At 45.6% G+C, this 21,622-nt stretch overlaps 1 protein-coding gene across 4 annotated transcripts in view; it reads left to right on the forward strand.

The window, feature by feature from the left end:
• The window catches only part of NCOA7 (nuclear receptor coactivator 7), a 433,065-nt gene that overhangs the window by 115,205 nt on the left and 296,238 nt on the right, over positions 1-21,622 (forward strand). For 2 of the 4 annotated variants that reach the window (XM_063917277.1, XM_063917279.1), the window contains exon 2: positions 19,586-19,722. In XM_063917277.1, the coding sequence (XP_063773347.1) occupies positions 19,673-19,722 (50 nt within the window). In that variant the 5' untranslated portion in view covers positions 19,586-19,672. The remainder of the gene's footprint in view (positions 1-19,585; positions 19,723-21,622) is intronic. The other 2 variants (XM_063917278.1, XM_063917281.1) reach the window with 2 other exon arrangements.

The following is a 21,622-nucleotide window of genomic DNA, read 5'->3' on the forward strand; positions in this document are numbered from 1 at the left end:
TCAGAGCGGTCATCGCCAGCCTGGAAGGGGGGGATTTTATGGTATCCCTGGACATAAAGGATGCATACCTTCATGTTCCCATATATCCACCTCATCAGGCGTACCTGAGATTTGCGGTACAGGATTATCATTACCAATTTCTCTAACGTCCTAGAGGATGCTGGGACTCCGTAAGGACCATGGGATAGACGGGCTCCGCAGGAGACATGGGCACTTTAAGAAAGACTTTGGATCTGGGTGTGCACTGGCTCCTCCCTCTATGCCCCTCCTCCAGACCTCAGTTTGATACTGTGCCCAGTGGAGACTGGGTGCTTTCAGGGAGCTCTCCTGAGTTTCCTGTCAAAGAAAGTATTTTAGTTAGGTTTTTTATTTTCAGGGAGCCTGCTGGCAACCGACTCCCTGCATCGAGGGACTGAGGAGAGAGAAACAGACCCACTTCTCTGAGTTTCAGGGCTCTGTTATTTAGGCTACTGGACACCATTAGCTCCAGAGGGAACCGGTACGCAGGTCTCACCATCGCCGTCCGTCCCAGAGCCGCGCCGCCGTCCTCCTCGCAGAGCCGGAAGAAAGAAGCCGGGTGAGTATGTGAGGAAAAGACTTCAAAGGCGGCAGAAGACAGCTTGATCTTCATAGAGGTAACGCACAGCAGTGAAGCTGTGCGCCATTGCTCCCCTTCACCTCACACACATCGGTCACTGTAAGGGTGCAGGGCGCAGGGGGGGCGCCCTGGGCAGCAATATAAACCTCTCCTGTGGCAAATGTACATATATACATGTACAGTTGGGCACTGAACATGTATATAAAGAGCCCCGCCATGTTATTAAGAATTTTGAGCGGGACAGAAGCCCGCCGCCGAGGGGGCGGGGCTTCTCCCTCAGCACTCACCAGCGCCATTTTTCTCCACAGCACCGCTGAGAGGAAGCTCCCCGGACTCTCCCCTGCTTGATACACAGTGAAAGAGGGTTTTAAAGTAGAGGGGGGGGGGGCACATAAATGGCGCATATACATACTTAAAAAGCGCTACTGGGTGAACATTCAGTGTTTTTTCCTGGGTCAAATAGTGCTGGGGTGTGTGCTGGCATACTCTCTCACTGTCTCTCCAAAGGGCCTGGTGGGGAACCTGTCTTCAGAAAAGAGCTTCCCTGTATGTGTGTGGTGTGTCGGTACGCGTGTGTCGACATGTCTGAGGTTGAAGGCTCACCTAAGGAGGAGGGGGAGTGTATGAATGTAAGGTCTCCGTCGGCAGCGCCGACACCTGACTGGATGGATATGTGGAATGTTTTAAGTGGTAATGTTAATTTATTGCACAATAGATTAGACAAGGCTGAAGCTAGGGTACAGTCAGGGAGTCAACCCATGTCTGTCCCACTGTCGCCGAGACCTTCGGGGTCTCAGAAGCGCCCACTATCCCAAATGGTTGACACAGATACCGACACGGATTCAGACTCCAGTGTCGACTACGATGAGGCAAAATTACAGCCAAAAGTGGCTAAATGTATTCGATATATGTTTATTGCAATAAAAGATGTTTTGCATATCACAGAGGAACCCCCTGTCCCTGACACGAGGGTACTCATGTATAAGGGAAAGAAACCTGAGGTCACCTTTCCCTCCTTACATGAGCTGAACGAATTATGCGAAAAAGCGTGGGAAACTCCAGACAAAAAACTGCAGATTCCCAAAAGGATTCTTATAGCGTATCCTTTCCCGCCAAAGGACAGAATACGGTAGGAATCCTCCCCTAGGGTAGACAAGGCTTTGACACGCTTATCAAAAAAGATAGCGCTCCCATCCCAAGATACGGCTACCCTCAAGGATCCTGCTGACCGCAAGCAGGAGGTTACCTTGAAGTCCATTTACACACATTCTGGTACGTTACTCAGACCGGCAATTGCGTCGGCCTGGGTTTGTAGTGCTGTAGCAGCATGGACTGATTCCTTATCAGCGGATATTGAGACCCTTGATAAGGATACCATTTTAATGACCCTAGGGCATATAAAAGATGCTGTCTTATATATGAGGGATGCTCAAAGAGACATTAGTTTACTGGGTTCCAGGATAAACGCTACAGTATGTCTATTTCTGCTAGGCGGGTCTTATGGACCCGACAGTGGACAGGTGATGCCGACTCAAAGAGGCATATGGAGGTTTTGCCTTACAAGGGTGAGGAATTGTTTGGAGAGGGCCTCTCGGACCTAGTCTCCACAGCTACGGCAGGTAAATCTAATTTTTTGCCTTTTATTCCCTCACAATCTAAGAAAGCGCCTCATTATCAAATGCAGTCCTTTCGTTCAAATAAAAGCAAAAGAGTACGTGGATCGTCCTTTACTTGCCAGAGGTAAGGGCAGAGGGAAAAAGCTGCACAACACAGCTAGTTCCCAGGAACAGAAGTCCTCCCCGGCCTCTGCAAAATCCACCGCATGACGCTGGGGCTCCCCTGAGGGAGTCCCTTCCAGTGGGGGCACGTCTTCAACTTTTCAGCCACATCTGGGTTCACTCACTGGTGGATCCCTGGGCAATAGAAAGTGTTCCCCAGGGATACAAGCTGGAATTCGAAGAGGTGCCTCCTCGCCGGTTTTTCAAATCGGCGCTACCGACTTCTCCCCTGGAAAGGGAGATAGTGTTACATGTGATTCACAAATTGTGTCTTCAACAAGTGGTGATCGAGGTTCCCCTGCTTCAAAGAGGAAAGGGGTACTACTCAACTCTGTTTGTGGTCCCGAAACCGGACGGTTCGGTCAGACCCATTTTGAATTTAAAATCCCTGAACCTTTACTTAAAACGGTTCAAGTTCAAGATGGAATCGCTCAGAGCGGTCATCGCCAGCCTGGAAGGGGGGGATTTTATGGTATCTCTGGACATAAAGGATGCATACCTGCATGTTCCCATATATCCTCATCAGGCGTACCTGAGATTTGCGGTACAGGATTGTCATTACCAATTTCAGACGTTGCCGTTTGGGCTTTCCACGGCCCCGAGCATTTTCACCAAGGTAATGGCGGAAATGATGGTGCTCCTGCGCAAGCAAGGTGTCACAATTATCCCGTACTTGGACGATCTCCTCATAAAAGCGAGATCACGGGAGAAGTTGCTGAGCAGCGTATCACTTTCACTGAAGGTGTTACAGCGACACGGCTGGATTCTCAATATTCCAAAGTCGCAGCTGAATCCTACGACTCGTCTGCCCTTCTTGGGCATGATTCTGGACACAGACCAGAAAAGGGTTTTTCTTCCGATCGAAAAAGCGCAGGAACTCATGACTCTAGTCAAGAACCTGTTGAAGCCAAAACAAGTGTCAGTACATCATTGCACTCAAGTCCTGGGAAAAATGGTGGTGACATACGAAGCCATTCCCTTCGGCAGGTTCCGTGCAAGGACCTTCCAATGGCACCTATTGGACAAATGGTCCGGGTCACATCTGCAAATGCATCAGCGGATCACCCTGTCTCCCAGGGCCAGGGTATCTCTCCTGTGGTGGCTGCAGAGTGCTCACCTTCTAGAGGGTCCAGGTTCGGCATTCAGGACTGGATCCTGGTGACCACGGACGCGAGCCTCCGAGGTTGGGGAGCAGTCACACAGGGAAGAAATTTCCAAGGCCTTTGGTCGTCAAGAGACTTGTCTTCACATCAACATCCTGGAACTAAGGGCCATATACAACGCCCTACGTCAAGCGGAGACCTTACTTCGCGACCGACCAGTTCTGATTCAGTCAGACAACGTCACCGCAGTAACTCATGTAAACCGCCAAGGCGGCACAAGGAGCAGAGTGTCAATGGCGGAAGCCACCAGAATTCTTCACTGTGCGGAGAATCATGTAAGCGCACTGTCAGCAGTGTTCATTCCGGGAGTGGACAACTGGGAAGCAGACTTCCTCAGCAGACACGACCTGCATCCGGGAGAGTGGGGACTTCATCAGGAAGTCTTCGCACAGATTGCAAGTCGGTGGGGACTGCCCTAAATAGACATGATGGCGTCCCGTCTCAACAAAAAGCTGCAAAGGTATTGCGCCAGGTCAAGAGACCCTCAGGCGAAAGCTGTGGACGCCCTAGTGACGCCGTTGGTGTTCCAGTCGGTCTATGTATTTCCTCCTCTTCCACACATACCCAAGGTGTTGAGAATAATAAGAAAAAGAGGAGTGAGAACAATACTCATTGCTCCGGATTGGCCATGAAGGACCTGGTATCCGGATCTGCAGGAAATGCTCACAGAAGATCTGTGGCCTCTTCCTCTAAGACAGGACCTGTTGCAACAGGGTCCCTGTCTGTTCCAAGACTTACCGCGGCTGCGTTTGACGGCATGGCGGTTGAACGCCGGATCCTAGGGGAAAAAGGTATTCCGGATGAGCTCATTCCTACGCTAATAAAGGCTAGGAAGGACGTGACATCTAAACATTATCACCGAATATGGAGAAAATATGTTTCTTGGTGTGAGGCCAGGAATGCTCCTACGGAAGAATTCCATCTAGGCCGTTTTCTTCACTTCCTACAAACTGGAGTGAATTTGGTCCTAAAATTAGGCTCCATTAAAGTTCAGATTTCGGCCTTATCCATTTTCTTTCAAAAGGAATTGGCCTCTCTGCCTGAAGTACAGACTTTTGTGAAGGGAGTACTGCATATTCAGCCTCCTTTTGTACCTCCGGTGGCGCCTTGGGACCTTAACGTGGTGTTAAGTTTTCTTAAGTCACATTGGTTTGAACCACTTAAAACAGTGGAGTTGAAATATCTCACTTGGAAGGTGGTCATGTTGTTAGCCTTGGCTTCGGCTAGGCGAGTTTCAGAATTAGCGGCTTTATCACATAAAAGCCCCTATCTGGTTTTCCATATGGATAGAGCGGAATTGCGGACCCGTCCTCAATTCCTACCTAAGGTGGTCTCATCCTTTCATATGAACCAACCTATTGTCGTGCCTGTGGCTACACGTGACTTGGAGGATTCTGAGTCTCTTGATGTGGTCAGGGCTTTGAAGATTTACGTGGCCAGAACGGCTAGGATCAGAAAGACAGAAGCACTGTTTGTCCTGTATGCAGCCAAAAAGTTTGGCGGCCCTGCTTCAAAGCAGACTATTGCTCGCTGGATCTGTAACACGATTCAGCAGGCGCATTCTATGGCGGGATTGCCGTTACCAAAATCGGTTAAGGCCCATTCCACTAGGAAGGTGGGCTCGTCTTGGGCGGCTGCCCGAGGGGTCTCGGCACTACAGCTGTGCCGAGCTGCTACTTGGTCGGGGTCAAACACCTTTACAAAGTTCTATAAGTTTGATACCCTGGCTGAGGAGGACCTCCTGTTTGCTCAATCGGTGCTGCAGAGTCATCCACACTCTCCCGCCCGTTTGGGAGCTTTGGTATAATCCCCATGGTCCTTACGGAGTCCCAGCATCCTCTAGGACGTTAGAGAAAATACGATTTTAAACCTACCGGTAAATCTTTTTCTCGTAGTCCGTAGAGGATGCTGGGCGCCCGTCCCAAGTGCGGACTTCTTCTGCAAGGCTTGTATATAGTTTTGCTTACTAAAGGGTTATGTTATAGTTTCATCGGTCTCGGACTGATGCTATGTTGTTTTCAACTGTTAACTGGTTAGTATATCACAAGTTATACGGTGTGAATGGTGTGGGCTGGTATGAATCTTGCCCTTGGATTAACAAAGATCCTTTCCTCGTACTGTCCATCTCCTCTGGGCACAGTTTCTCTAACTGAGGTCTGGAGGAGGGGCATAGAGGGAGGAGCCAGTGCACACCCATACCTAAAGTTCTTTCTTAAAGTGCCCATGTCTCCTGCGGAGCCCGTCTATCCCCATGGTCCTTACGGAGTCCTCAGCATCCTCTACGGACTACGAGAAAAAGATTTACCGGTAGGTTTAAAATCTTATTTTCTCCTAGTCCGTAGAGGATGCTGGGGATTCCTCGAAATGTCCGTCTCCCTGGGCACAGTTCCTATAACTGAGGTCTGGAGGAGGGGCATAGAGGGAGGAGCCAGTTCACACCCATTGAAAAGTCTTAAGAGTGCCCATGGCTCCTGCGTAACCGTCTGTATCCCATGGACATGAAGTGGACCCCAGCATCCTCTACGGACTAGGAGAAAAGGATTTACAGGTAGGTATCAAAATCCTGTTTTTAGATTCATAATTCTTAATTTGTAGAATCTCCACAAGACAGTTTGGAGTCTTATCACTGACACAGTTGCTAGCTACTTTGCTTCTTATTGACATTTTGTAATAAATGTTGTTATAACTGACTTCCTATGTATTGATTAATTATGCAGATACTATTTACCTTGTATCCTGTCACTTTGGGCGGAATGTAATGGCGTTCGAAAACGCCTGAGGTCCGGGATGCTGGCTGTGTTGGACGTTTTTTTAAGGAGACAATCACTTACAAGCCATGGTTTTGCCTTGTAAGTGATTGCCTCTTTAAAAAAAGTCCAAGATCGTCCGGCATCCTGCACCTCTGGCGATCACGGACGCCATTACAGCCCGCCTTTTCTGTTTTTGCATGCTTTCATACTAAATAAATAAGTAAATAAGCCAGTTTCTAATAATGGATAAATACATGGTATTTGTTTTGGGATGTAGTTATGTCACTTGCGGTCAGGAGACTGCTGGTCAGAATACCAACCCCTGCATCCCGACCCCTGACAATCCCGACAGTTGGCATGCCGACTAGCAAGGACTATTTCCACTTGTGGGTGTCTACGACACCCATAGAGTGGGCTCGCCACCGAGCCCGCAGTGGGCTTCGTTGCCCTCGCCCCCCGCTGGCGACATTCTGTGGCCGGGATTGCGGCGTTGGGATCCCAGGCACCGGTAACGTGGCCCCAAGCCATTTGTTTCACATAGATGATGTTTTCATTGCATACATAAAACTGAAGACATAACTTGTGTTAAACCAGTGTGTGTGTGTGTGTGTGTGTGTGTGTGTGTGTGTGTGTGTGTTGATAAAGCTGAATATTTATCTTACTTAAAACCCTCTAAAAGGTGGAAGAACACAGTACGCTATTGGCGTATGGTATACCGTAAGGGTACGCACGTTGCGTAACAATCGCTTAGCCGTAGTCGAGACGCTCGAGCGTCACGTTCGCTTACGGCCAAGAGATCACAGGCAGGCACGCTATAGGCTACCGACTAACGTAATGATACGCTATTAGCGTAGCGGACGCTCGGGACCACGAAGAGATCACCAGCGGCGCAGACGCTCACAATGTTAAGCCTTTATAACTATACCATAAACAATGTACTTATACTGTAAACCCTTGTGCAGTGATAAGGTGAAAATGCAACACAGTGTAAGATGGTTTACACTAAAGCTGTTTGAGCGATAGAGACGCTCCTATTACCCACTGCAATATAATGAACACACACACAATACCGGTCTAAGGGTCTAACGCCTTTTAAGGAAATGAATGAATGTTCAAAAAGAATAAAACAATACAAGTCATACACTACCAATATAACATAGACTACCTAACCAGATAACTACACATGAAATACAATAGCAGTACAATAACACTTAAGAGAAAGAAAGAGAGAGAAAGAGGAGAAGAGAGAGAGAGATATATGGCTCACAATAACAAGAAAGACAATATGATTGCGGAGAAACTTACGCTCAAGGGAAACAATCGCATGCGCCTCTGGATATCCAGCTCCCGATTATCAGCAATGAGAACCGTTGAAGAGAATAGAGAGCTGGATCAGGTCGGCTTGTCCTTTTATACCCTACACATAATACAGTACAATGGTCCTATATTCTTATTGTTCATTGGACACAGGAATTCCTCTTCGCATTATAACAAAAGGTCATAGGTTGATTCATACAGGTGGGCTGTGACTATTTCCAACTGCTCAGGTGGGTGGGAAACTAGGTTTCCCGCCGCATGGATAATAAAGTGCAAATATAGTAAAAGTCCATAAACTTCTTATGTCCATAACTATTCGCACGAGCGAGTTATCCGCTTCAAACCAACACCGGAATATTGCTAATTAAATACTCTTCCGATGGATACTAAACACCACTGTATAACCCTTGTCTGACCCTTCGTATCAAACAAAGAGGGATCTCTTTGTTCATGAACATGCTACATTAACTAAACTTTCAAATTCTATCAAAGGGACCATAATCTACAAAATACATTATATGGTGAAAATATGTAACGATTGAGTCGCACGCTAGGCGCACATAAACTCTACCGTAAATGCGCATACCGTGCGCCTGCGGGTGCACATAACAGCGAATATGCGCACGCACGGGAGAGCGTACGCATGCGCAGCGGGGACACATACGAGGTGCAAATATGGCAGTGTGCATCATGATATTTTTCTGACTTTGACAGTCCACCCTTTGGCAGTCACCAATTACTGCCACTTTCTAAAACATTTCAAAAAGAGAAAAATATATGTCATGTGTAAATATTTCTATGGTTGGGTAGGGGAGGAGAGGAGAAGGTGAGAAAAGGGTATGGCCTAGTGAGATAGCAGAAGCATGTGTGTATGAATCCATGTTTGGGGGGTCATGTATCATCGTGCCGTACATGTTTTAAATCAAGCTTCGAGGTATTGCGAAGTATACATTTGAATTCCTTCTTATCCCGTATTAAGGGTCTGTGGATGGGCTGTCAAACTTTACCGAGCTCTTTTCGGCTTTTGGTTGCAACAAAATGGGGGAGCACATTTTAGTTGATGATACATGAATAGGGGAATATGTGAGTGCTGATATCTGTGTCTGTATTCCCTATCGACTATGTGTGTCATTACCTGAAGGTTGTAGAGATGAAGATAAAGAACACTTATGGTAAATGCAGTGGTATTCTATGTCAGGTTAATGAACATTTGTCGGTTGAAGTCTTGTCTGGTGTCCGTTGAATGCAGTCTTCTTTGGGCTTTTGCCAAAAAGTGCGAGCAAGAAGCTTTGTCAATGTCCATAGACTTACAAAAGTGTTGGGCTAGCGTAAATTTAAAATTTCTAGGGAAACTGGGGGTCTATGGCATAGTTCATCAATTATCTGTGTACCAAGGTTGTCAAAACTTCATCTTTAATCCATCTGTTGTCTGTATACAGGATCGTCAAATTCCTCTTCCAAGCGGGTCTTTTTATCTTGGAGAAAAACAAAGGAGAAACGGGTGAAAGAAACGGACCGTAGAATCACTTTTTCATCACATCATTGTCTCTATCGTTGGGTCGTAGATCAAATCCATTGGAATTACAATTTCCTCACTCCTTAGACTCATTACCCTGGTACTCCGTTTGCACTTCGTTAAAGCCTGACCGCATCTAAATATCAAGCCAATCGATATGACAACACCCAAGATACATAAAAGAAACTTCACTACATCCATTATGACTCCTTGAGCCCATTCTCCTAAACCAGAGAACCAATTTCGCGGGTTCAACCATGACACCCAACTGGTCAGCTCATTACCCACAGCAGCAAGGGTGAGATTGTGTCTCCTGCGGAATTCCCACTTTAATTGGAGAATGTCGTCCATCTTTTGGTCTATGACCTTGACCGGGTCCTCGGTGCTATTCGTAATATAAGTGCAGCATTTTACGCCGTACTGCGTTGCCAGTGTGACACAATATCCACCTGTCACTGCCGTGAGATAATTAAGAACCATCCTATGCTGGACCAGTTCAGTTTTATAAGCTTGGAGCTCTCTTCCGGTATATCTAAAAGTGTCGTCATACATTTCTGTGATATTGTCTAATAAATTTGCAAGCGCTGATATATATTTATAATTTATCACTCCTCTGGCGGTGCGAGTGATATCTAACGCGATTAGGAATTGAATCCCGGTGGATTCACTGATCAGGTCAGAGGCCGGATGCTCTGTTCTCTCTATCAGGTGCCGTTTAACGATGTGCTCGTAATGAGTGTGGGTATAAGGAGCTTGGGCACTGCGGTGAATATCTTTCATTTTAGTATGTGATACAGTCATTACCTCAGGCAGTACCTTTCCAATATAACACAATCCTTCAGAGTTTGGGGCAAGCCACTTATACGCCTTCCTCCCGCATATGAAATATGCATCATCGGGGAGAACATATGGGACGGAGTAGGACATAACCATATTACACATCTTCCATGTGAAATCTCCTAACCCTAATTCTCCCATCTGTCTAGTACACGTATCTGTTTGTATGATATGTGCACAGTATTCTGGTGATACCTCTCCAACTCTCATGGACCTACTTCCTAGGGTATACCTATATCGGAAATATTTTCCACTACCAGCTATGTGGCGTATAAGTTCTGTATCTGTTGGCATTCTATCGGCTCTGTATGAAAAGGTCATGGTTTGGTTATTCCATGACACTTCCCAATTTCCCGGTTTTCGGGGATTGGAAATGTTAAAACATACTAGGGATCTATCCACATGATATTGGTGGAGCTTCAAACTAGGAGGACTGGAGATATTAAACCTCCTGTCCACCGGCCTCCCACCACTTAGCTCAAGTACCTCCCCTACCGTTAAAGGGAATGGTACTAATCCTGATTTGCTATGGCCTTGAGGTACTTGAGAGCATACCCAACAATCTGTCTGATTTAACACATTACCCACTAAGGAGTGATAGTCACTTAATGGATGCCGGTCCATGTGGATATTAAAACTGGACTGACATTTCTTGATGCATCCATCCTCAACTACATTGTCACAGAGCCTACAGATACAGTTTTCTTCAGCTAACAATCCTTCACAATTCCTTCTATTGTCAATGCTATCGGATCGTTTTCTGATACTCGCCTTTGCTTGTTGATTATGTTGTTCTTGGAAATCTACGCCTCCATCTCTGTCATCAGAACCCATTCCAGAACCTCTCTCGACCTCCATGGTACTCTCGCCGGAACAGACTGCTCTGGTCAACATCATGGTCAACAGAAAAATCCGGATCACAGTCTCTTGGGGCAAGTCCATCTTATAGGAGGAAATGGAGAAGAATGAGAAGAGGGAAAGAAATACTTGAGGGAGATGGGATGGGAAGTGGAGAAAAACAATAAAAGGGAACAGGGGATCGACAACTGCCTCCGATCTTATTATTTTCAATGCTCAGGTGCCGTCACAGTTCTCCTGAAACAGACACTCCAGTGATACAACTTCCTCTACCGTCTGTTCTTTATCACGAGACCTCTCTGGATCAGCAACCTTCTTACAATGGGACGAATGAACCCAAGTCTCTCTCTCGGCAACCTTCAATGCTGTCGTGCTAATCAATAAGACTTGGTATGGTCCTTCCCATCTGTCAATAAGGCAACCTGAGCGTAGAAAATTACGTATCATTACATAATCCCCAGGTTCAATGTCATGACAATTACTATCTGGCAAATCAGGAATCACTAACTTCAGATTGTCATTTTGATTCCTTAGCTGTTTACTCATGTTAACCAGGTATTTTACAGTCACTTCATTGTTACACTTCAAATCATCCTGAGGGTTAATCATAACATGCGGTTGTCGACCAAACAAGATTTCAAAGGGGGACAGATTAAGAGGGGACCTGGGAGTGGTTCTGATGCTGTATAGTACAATGGGTAAAGCTTCTGGCCATGTCAATCCTGTGTCTGCCATAACTTTGCTCAATTTATTTTTAATAGTGCTGTTCACTCTTTCCACCTTCGCACTCGCCTGGGGGCGGTATGGAGTGTGCAGCTTACTATCAATTCCCATCAACTTACACATTCCTTGAAAGACATCACCTGTAAAATGGGTACCCCTATCACTCTCAATTATTCTAGGGATACCATATCTACATACAAATTCCTGCACAATTTTCTTAGCAGTAAACATAGCGGTATTTGTGGCCGCAGGAAATGCTTCGACCCAATTTGAAAACACATCTATACAAACAAGTACATATTTCAAATTTCGACAAGGGGGTAATTGTATAAAGTCAATCTGTATTACCTGAAAAGGGCCGCCTGTAGGTGGGATATGAGATGGTTCTGTTGGTATTGCCTTTCCGATATTCTTCCTCAAACAGGTAAGGCATGACATTGCTCTCTTACCTGCATGGGATGAAAATCCTGGGGCGCACCAATATGCTCTTACCAACTTGCACATTCCCTCCTTGCCCAGATGAGTCAGCCCGTGCGCTGCTTCAGCTAAACATGGAAGATATGCTCTGGGAGCCACTGGTTTACCTTGTCCATCTGTCCAGAGTCCTGAGGACTCCTGGCCATATCCTTTTGCCTTCCAGACTGCCTTTTCCTGTGTGGAACACAAATTTTGCATTTCACACAACTTCTGTGTGTTGATGGTATTAAATACCATCAATTGTGTGGTGTCTGTCTGTCTGGGGGTACCGGCTGCTAACTTAGCAGCTTCGTCTGCTTGGCTGTTACCAAGTGATACTGGGTCTTGGCTATATGTATGTGCTTTACACTTGATAACAGCCACTCTGTCAGGTTCCTGTATCGCTGTTAGAAGCCTTTTGATGTGAGCTGCATGCGCTACCGGTGTACCAGCTGCCGTCATGAAATTTCTGAGGCGCCATAGGGCTCCGAAATCATGGACTACCCCGAAGGCGTATCTAGAATCGGTGTAGATATTGGCTGACTTTCCCTTAGCCAATTCACATGCTCTGGTTAGGGCAACCAGTTCAGCAACCTGGGCTGAGTGAGGTGGGCCTAGCGGTTCTGCTTCTATGGTGCCTTGGTCATCTACGACTGCGTATCCAGTACACAAGTCTCCCGAGTCTGACTGTCTGTGACAACTACCGTCAGTGTAGAAAGTAAGATCTACATCTTCCAGTGGGTTGTCACTGATGTCAGGCCTTGCCGTGAAATTTTGGGTCAAATATTCCATACAATCATGTGTGTCATCCTTTGTATTAAATCCTCCTTCCCCACCACTCTCATCCTCCACCCTTTGTGCCTGCCCAGGCACACCTGGGAGATATGTTGCAGGATTTAATGTACTGCATCTCCTTATGGTGATGTTTACGGGGGCCATTAGTGCCAATTCCCATCTTGTAAACCGCGCTGATGAGACGAGCCTGGTTTGGGCAGAATTTAGCAAGGCTGACACTGCATGTGGTGTATGGATTGTGAGGTTGTGTCCTAGCACTACATCTTCGCTTTTTGTAACTAGCAATGCTATCGCAGCGACACTTCGCAAGCATGTGGGGAGGGATCGCGCTACCGTGTCTAGCTGAGCACTGTAGTATGCTACCGGCCTGCTGGCATCACCGTGCTTCTGGGTTAGGACGCCTGCCGCGCAACCAGCACTTTCTGTTCCGTACAGCTCAAAGGGTTTCCCATAGTCTGGCATACCTAATGCTGGCGCCTGCGTTAGGCACTGTTTAAGTCTCTCAAATGCCATCTCGGATTCGTCTGTATGCGAAATCCGATCAGGTTTGTTTGATGAGACCATCTCCTGCAAAGGTAATGCTAGAATGGAAAATCCTGGGATCCAGTTACGGCAATACCCACACATTCCTAAAAACGTTCTGATCTGTTGCTGGGTTTGTGGCAGAGTCATGTCTCTAATTGCTTGGATTCTATCAGCGGTCAGGTGTCTCAGTCCTTGTGTTAGACAGTGTCCTAAATATTTTACTTTAGTTTGGCATAATTGCAACTTGTCTTTGGAAACCTTGTGTCCTGTGTCTGAAAGATGAAACAGGAGCTGTTTCGTATCCTTCAGGGACGCTTCCAATGAATCTGAACACAGTAGTAAATCATCCACATACTGTATCAATATTGATCCACTCTCTGGTTGGAAAGACTGTAAACAATCATGCAAAGCCTGGGAAAATATGCTTGGACTGTCTATGAAACCTTGTGGTAATCGAGTCCATGTGTATTGGACTCCTCTGTATGTAAATGCAAACAAATATTGGCTGTCAGGATGCAGGGGTACCGAAAAGAAGGCGGAGCAGAGGTCAATAACAGTGAAAAATTTCGCAGTGGGAGGGATCTGCATAAGGATGACAGCTGGATTTGGCACTACGGGGAATTGACTCTCAACTATTTTGTTAATCCCCCTTAGATCCTGCACTAGCCTGTAACCCCTCCCCCCACTCTTTTTCACAGGGAAGATGGGACTATTGGCAGTGCTGGATGTTCTTACCAGAATGCCCTGCTGTAGCAAGCGCTCTATTACTGGGTAAACTCCTAACTCCACCTCTGGCTTCAGAGGGTATTGTGGGATTTTTGGAGCTATCCTACCATCTTTTACTTGCACAACTACTGGAGCTACGTTTGCCATTAATCCAGTGTCTTGTCCATCTTTAGTCCACAGTGACTCTGGTATTTGGGATGTCATTTCTTCTACTTGGGATGGAGTCCTATTTGTCATAACGGTATGTGTCATTAATTTTGATGGGGAGTCTAACATGTCTCGCACTTCCTGAGCGTGATTCTCAGGTATGTCTAAGAATACACCTTCAGGAGTGCAATAAATGACGCACCCCATTTTACACAATAAGTCTCTTCCCAGGAGATTAGTCGGTGCCGATGCAGCCAGCAAAAAGGAATGCTTGGTATGTAAAGGCCCTATTGTAATCTCTGCTGGTTTGCTAACAGGGTAGTGCTGGACTACTCCCGTTACTCCCATGGCTGGAATTGTCTTACCAGTGGTTCTCATGCCCACTGTCGAATTTATCACTGATTTGGCCGCCCCCGTATCTACAAGGAAATTTAATGATTTACCAGCTACATCAATTGCAATCTCGGGTTCACTTCCAAGACTTGCAATCAATTTTACTGGCTGCAGATTACAGGTGTGGCCACACCCCTATTGGGTATGGTGACCTCCCTGAATCCCGCTGGCAGCAACTACTTGAGAGGGGGTTAACTGGGAACTGCCAGAAGCTTGCCAGTCTCCTTTTGGGGGATATCTTTTTGTTTCCCCTGTATGTGGCTCATAACTCCGTCTCTGCGGACCCTGATCCCAATTTCGTGTGTCATGTCGTTGTCTAGGGGGTTGATATGATTTTTGTGAATTTTTCGCTCTACAGTCTCGTGCCATGTGTCCCTGTCTATGACAAAAATAACAAGTTACCACATTTGACTTACCCACAGGGTTTGGTGATGTATACAAAGGTTGCCTTGTGGTCAGGGCCTGTATACTTACGGACATTAACTTATCACTTTGTAATTCCCTGTGTCTGGTGATATTCCGATCATGATCAACAGCTGCCTCTCTCAAAGTAGCCACCGACAGACCTCGCCAACATGGTTGCGTGGTCTGTACCCTTGTCTTTAATGCTTCTTTTAAACCATCCATTAGCACAGATACTGCTACTTCTCTATGATTTATGTTTGTTTTAATGTCTTCTATGCCTGTGTATTTAGCCATTTCTAGTAATGCCCTGTGGAAATATTCTGAAGCTGTCTCTGACTCTTTTTGTTTAATGGAGAAAATTTTGTTCCATTTAACTACAGCTGGAAAATACTCTTTTAATTGTAAATTTATTCTTTTTACATTGTCTTGGTTGTACAAATCCGTAAGGGGTACATCCTGATCCAATCCACAGTCAGCTAAAAATTGAGCTGAGTCGACATTGGAGGGTAAACATGCCCTCAGCAATATCTGCCAGTCTTTGTTATTGGGCTCTACAGTGTTCCCTAGGTCTCTGATGTATTTCTGACTTGCAACTAGATCTTTTCTAGGATCCGGGAATTCAGACACTATGGTTCTTAATTCCATTCGGGAAAACGGACAGTGCATGGCAATGTTCCTGACAGGAGTGATTCCTGTAGTGTCAGTTTTCCCATTTGGCACTGCTATTACCCTAACGGGATTAAGTCTACTAACATCCTTCTGAATAGATTCTACAGCTTGTGGTGAAATGGTTTCAGCATAGTGTATGGTGCCGTACTTACCCGTTGATACGACCTCACCTGTCCCTCCGCTAGGGGCCTTTGATACTAATCTTACGGGTTGGGCTGTGCCCACTGCTGTTTCTGATATGGTGGCTGCTAGAGAGAGCGCCGATATTGTTGTTCGTCCTCTTGATCACACTCCTGGGGAAAGTTTAGAACAGGGTACAACTTGCACGGGTTAATATTTGCATTAGTTAACTTATTAACATTATCCTTAACATTTATACAGTTGCTAAGTGCCTGTTTATTGCACCCTAGTGCGTCATTCTCCGCAACCAACTTCTCTCCCGTTATGTAAGGTGGCGGTGGTGCCGTAGCTATCAGTTTCCTGATAGGGTTAGATCCCGCCGCCTGAGCCAATCCTCTCTGAATTTCACCCTCCTGTTGCCATAACTGCAAATAATCATAATGTTTGATCCGTCTCTTAGTAACACATCTGGGCTAAAGCTGCCTACTCTTGGGAACTTCTCCCCGTCATGTACAGTCATTCTTTCCCATTCATCACATAAAACCTCTGTGTGTGAACCGTATTTTTCACACATTACATACCTTGCCGACCCGATTGGTCGGTTTACTAAATCAACCCGAACCGAGGTTGATCGCCCCCTACCTGAACAACTGGCCCCCATAGCTTGCAGGTGTTGCTTGCACTACCTCTGACCTTTATATCAGGGTCTTCAGCGAACCCTTACAAAAACCAAGATGTTCAAGATAGGTTGACGGTGGTAGTTTACCGAGTACCCCACTCACTCGCCCACGCCGACCAATACGCCCACACACTGCTTTAGCGCTGGCGTACTCGACCTAGGGCCCCTATGAACCTTTGTTTACTGGAACACGCGAGTGTGATCCGCAGAGCATTAACCCTTTCCAGTAACTGTTGGTTGTTGGATAATTCCTGAGTGACCAGCGAACTTCCCTTACAAAAATAAAAAATTACACAAATCACGTTAGAATGTACAAATAGCGTTTATGACCCCTTTCGTACGCAAATGGTACTGGGTCAAATTACTAACTAATGCACACAATTACGTGCGGTACAATCGTTCAGCACATAAGCAACTAATCTTATGTGCGGAGCGACCAGTGGAATCGAAATTTAGCAGCTGCGAATTCCTTCAGCCTGAGCTTTATGGCCTATATGGGTTCCGCACCAACCCTTCCTGGTGTTGTGCTACTTGTCTCTATAGCGGACTTCTTTGTCTGCTGTACCTAGACCTCCTGGTCTGTATTCCGGACCTCCTGGTCTGCTACAGTATGACCTCCTGGTCTGCTACACTCTAATGCTCTTTATATGTTTAACAAGGGATGCCTCCCTAGCCACCATGTATGTCACTTACACGTATGTACTTCACGAGAACTCGATGATTTCTGTGGTTCAATCCCAAAAAATTGTAGAAACTTATATATGCAAACACTCACTCACCACATGTACACTTTACTTTTGTTTCTATTTCTATTTCTGCGCAGAAATTTCTTTCCTTTAGACCAGATGAGTCGTAAATTTTGAGAAGGATCTATTAATTTAAATTTCAGACACTAAAATTGACTTGCGCTATTTATCGCGTTGCCACCTTTTCGCCTGTTTAAAATAACACTTATCGTGTGATTTGTTACGTGGGCGTACCCGGACACTCCGTTGCGTAATATACGCTGCGTGCGTCGGCCTTTGGGTTACGTACGCGAGTCTCAGCCTTTTGTTAGAGACACGTGTACGCAAGGCCGATATCCACCGTAACACAATTAACACGTTTATCAATGTAGGTGATCCTCGATCATCTACCGAGCACCACACAAGTCTCTCCTTGTATCTTAGGCAAAGCTGTGTGCGTGTTTTACAAATTACCCCTTAAATGTATTACTTTTACTCTTTAACTACTGATAGCAACAAATCTTTCTTAGCCCGTTAACAATTGTGAAATGGCAAACAGGAGAGTGATATGAAAATACACGAATGGAAAGAAATGCAGATATATGCGTGCGTGCGTACGCAAGACAGAAATAAACAGTTTTAAAAGACACTAGCGTATTGTTCTTACCTCCGGTTCCGGATTCCTTCAGCACCCTTTACTAAGCGAAGCAGACGCTTATCCAGACAGCACTACGAGGAATATGACCTCCCGCCCTTTGCTGATGGATAATGTCTGCTGAAATTACCTAGTGCAGATATGTGAAGGACGGGCGAGCCGCCAATTGATAAAGCTGAATATTTATCTTACTTAAAACCCTCTAAAAGGTGGAAGAACACAGTACGCTATTGGCGTATGGTATACCGTAAGGGTACGCACGTTGCGTAACAATCGCTTAGCCGTAGTCGAGACGCTCGAGCGTCACGTTCGCTTACGGCCAAGAGATCACAGGCAGGCACGCTATAGGCTACCGACTAACGTAATGATACGCTATTAGCGTAGCGGACGCTCGGGACCACGAAGAGATCACCAGCGGCGCAGACGCTCACAATGTTAAACCTTTATAACTATACCATAAACAATGTACTTATACTGTAAACCCTTGTGCAGTGATAAGGTGAAAATGCAACACAGTGTAAGATGGTTTACACTAAAGCTGTTTGAGCGATAGAGACGCTCCTATTACCCACTGCAATATAATGAACACACACACAATACCGGTCTAAGGGTCTAACGCCTTTTAAGGAAATGAATGAATGTTCAAAAAGAATAAAACAATACAAGTCATACACTACCAATATAACATAGACTACCAAACCAGATAACTACACATGAAATACAATAGCAGTACAATAACACTTAAGAGAAAGAGAGAGAAAGAGGAGAAGAGAGAGAGAGAGAGAGAGAGATATATGGCTCACAATAACAAGAAAGACAATATGATTGCGGAGAAACTTACGCTCAAGGGAAACAATCGCATGCGCCTCTGGATATCCAGCTCCCGATTATCAGCAATGAGAACCGTTGAAGAGAATAGAGAGCTGGATCAGGTCGGCTTGTCCTTTTATACCCTACACATAATACAGTACAATGGTCCTATATTCTTATTGTTCATTGGACACAGGAATTCCTCTTCGCATTATAACAAAAGGTCATAGGTTGATTCATACAGGTGGGCTGTGACTATTTCCAACTGCTCAGGTGGGTGGGAAACTAGGTTTCCCGCCGCATGGATAATAAAGTGCAAATATAGTAAAAGTCCATAAACTTCTTATGTCCATAACTATTCGCACGAGCGAGTTATCCGCTTCAAACCAACACCGGAATATTGCTAATTAAATACTCTTCCGATGGATACTAAACACCACTGTATAACCCTTGTCTGACCCTTCGTATCAAACAAAGAGGGATCTCTTTGTTCATGAACATGCTACATTAACTAAACTTTCAAATTCTATCAAAGGGACCATAATCTACAAAATACATTATATGGTGAAAATATGTAACGATTGAGTCGCACGCTAGGCGCACATAAACTCTACCGTAAATGCGCATACCGTGCGCCTGCGGGTGCACATAACAGCGAGTATGCGCACGCACGGGAGAGCGTACGCATGCGCAGCGGGGACACATATGAGGTGCAAATATGGCAGTGTGCATCATGATATTTTTCTGACTTTGACAGTGTGTGTGTGTTTTATATGGCGTGGTTATATTTTTCTCTTGGCACATTACGTGTGCCATGTGACCCATATTATGCCATTGAAGATTATTGCTCCATCCTTTAAGAAATACAGTTGATGTCTGATCAGACTGGAAGTAGGTTGTCGTTTACTGGTCTTAAATGTACCTCTTTGTGTTGTCAAAGCAGGGGAAATGTCAGCGGACATGAATCAGTGAAAAGGAAAAGGTCTTCTGACTAAGAAACTTCTTCTGTCTCCTCGCAGTGTTTATCATGGACAGCAAGGAAGAAAAGAAGGAGCGAAGACAAGGCTATTTTGCAAGGTCAGTTCTTTTATTCATTCCTGTGCTCTAAAAATTTATGGGCTGACTGAGTGCTTGCCCTGTGGGCTTTACTGGCTTATACCCCATGTGTGTATCATATCAAAGGAAGCAGATACATCAAGCAGTATATATATATATATATATATATATATATATATAGACACACATTTTGTTTTAATGCTGAAATACAAGGGGAAGCTTTTCTTTAATCCATATAATGTAAATCAAAGTGGGTTTTCAGTTAGACTTTTACAGAGTGACCACGTTGTTTCTTTACTAAATATACCTTTCTAGTACTGGGTGGGACAACAACTTGCACCCAGAAAAATCCTGGCCTCTCATACCCTCCAACTGTATCTTTTTTCCCAGTGTTGTACCATTTTTCTATAGTCTGTACCAATTTTTGACTCTCCAAATTCCCATTGAAAGTATAGGAAAGGGGACGTGGCCACGCCCCCTTCACCCGTGGCCATGACCCCTTTACTAATTTGTACCGCTTTTTATGTGTAAAATGTTGGATGGTATGGACTCTTTGTGGCATGGATTCAGTTGGGTGCTACAAACATTCCTTAGCGACATTCCTTAGAGGTTCATATTGAAATAAAAGCATCACGCAGTTGCTGCCGATTTATCGGATGTGCAGTCATGCTATAATTCTCCCGTTCTACCACATCCCTAAGGTGCGCTTTAAAGGGGGGTACTCACGGGAGAGATGTGTGCTGAGCGATCTTAACACAGACCGCTCAGCACACATCTCTCACTCCGCTCAGCACAGCGCAATGTGCTGAGCGAGGGGGAAAGCCGACGGGGGGCCGCTCACTTCACACAACGGTGAAGTGAGCGACCCGCTAGATTGAGCCTGCATGCAGCTCAATCTAGCATCGGCGATAGCGATGCGCGGGGCCGCGCATCGCTATCTCTGGAGGGCATACACACGGCAGATCCGTGCTTAAAATCTAAGCAATCTAGCAAGATTGCTTAGATTTTAAGCACGGATCTCTCCGTGTGTACCCCCCTTAAGAATGAGATGTGGTAACTATAGAGACCATTGGGAGTGCGCTGAACTCATTGTGTTCCTGAAACCAGCTTGAGATTACATGCTCTTTGTAATATAGGGCCTCATTCCCCCCCCCCCCCCCCCCCCCCCCTTAAAATCATGCAGTAATGGCATGGTTTAGGTTCCAAGTCTATTCAACAAAAGTCTAAACAGAGGAGATATTACAGATATCTTCTGCCTTCAGCAAACTAAAGGGGGGTACTCACGGTAGAGATGTGTGCTGAGCGATCTTAACACAGACCGCTCAGCACACATCTCTCACCCCGCTCAGCACAGCGCGATGTGCTGAGCGAGGGGGAAAGCCGACGGGGGGCCGCTCACTTCACACAACGGTGAAGTGAGCGACCCGCTAGATTGAGCCTGCATGCAGCTCAATCTAGCATCGGCGATAGCAATGCGCGGGGCCGCGCATCGCTATCGCTGGAGGGCATACACACGGCAGATCCGTGCTTAAAATCTAAGCAATCTAGCAAGATTGCTTAGATTTTAAGCACGGATCTCTCCGTGTGTACCCCCCTTAACACTTGCAGACCATAGTCCCCATTTTTTTCCAATGGGGATTGCAGTCTATGCAGTCAAAGAAATACCATTTGAATCCACAGGCGCTCAAGAAAAATAAAATAAAACATTCATAGTGTATTATGTATAAAACATTCAGATGGAATAGGTAGAATCTTTAAATGAGTCTTGTACCTAAATGATAGGTCTACCGTTTAAAGAGTAGACAAACACGTTTTGTGGGAGCTGGGATTTCAAACGGTAGACCTATCATTTAGGTACAAGACTCATTTAAAGATTCTACCTATTCTTTGACTGCATCGATCCATAAAGTGTTAGGTGACA

This window comes from Pseudophryne corroboree, chromosome 4, assembly GCF_028390025.1.
Source record: "Pseudophryne corroboree isolate aPseCor3 chromosome 4, aPseCor3.hap2, whole genome shotgun sequence".
Classification (NCBI taxonomy): Eukaryota; Metazoa; Chordata; class Amphibia; order Anura; family Myobatrachidae; genus Pseudophryne; species Pseudophryne corroboree.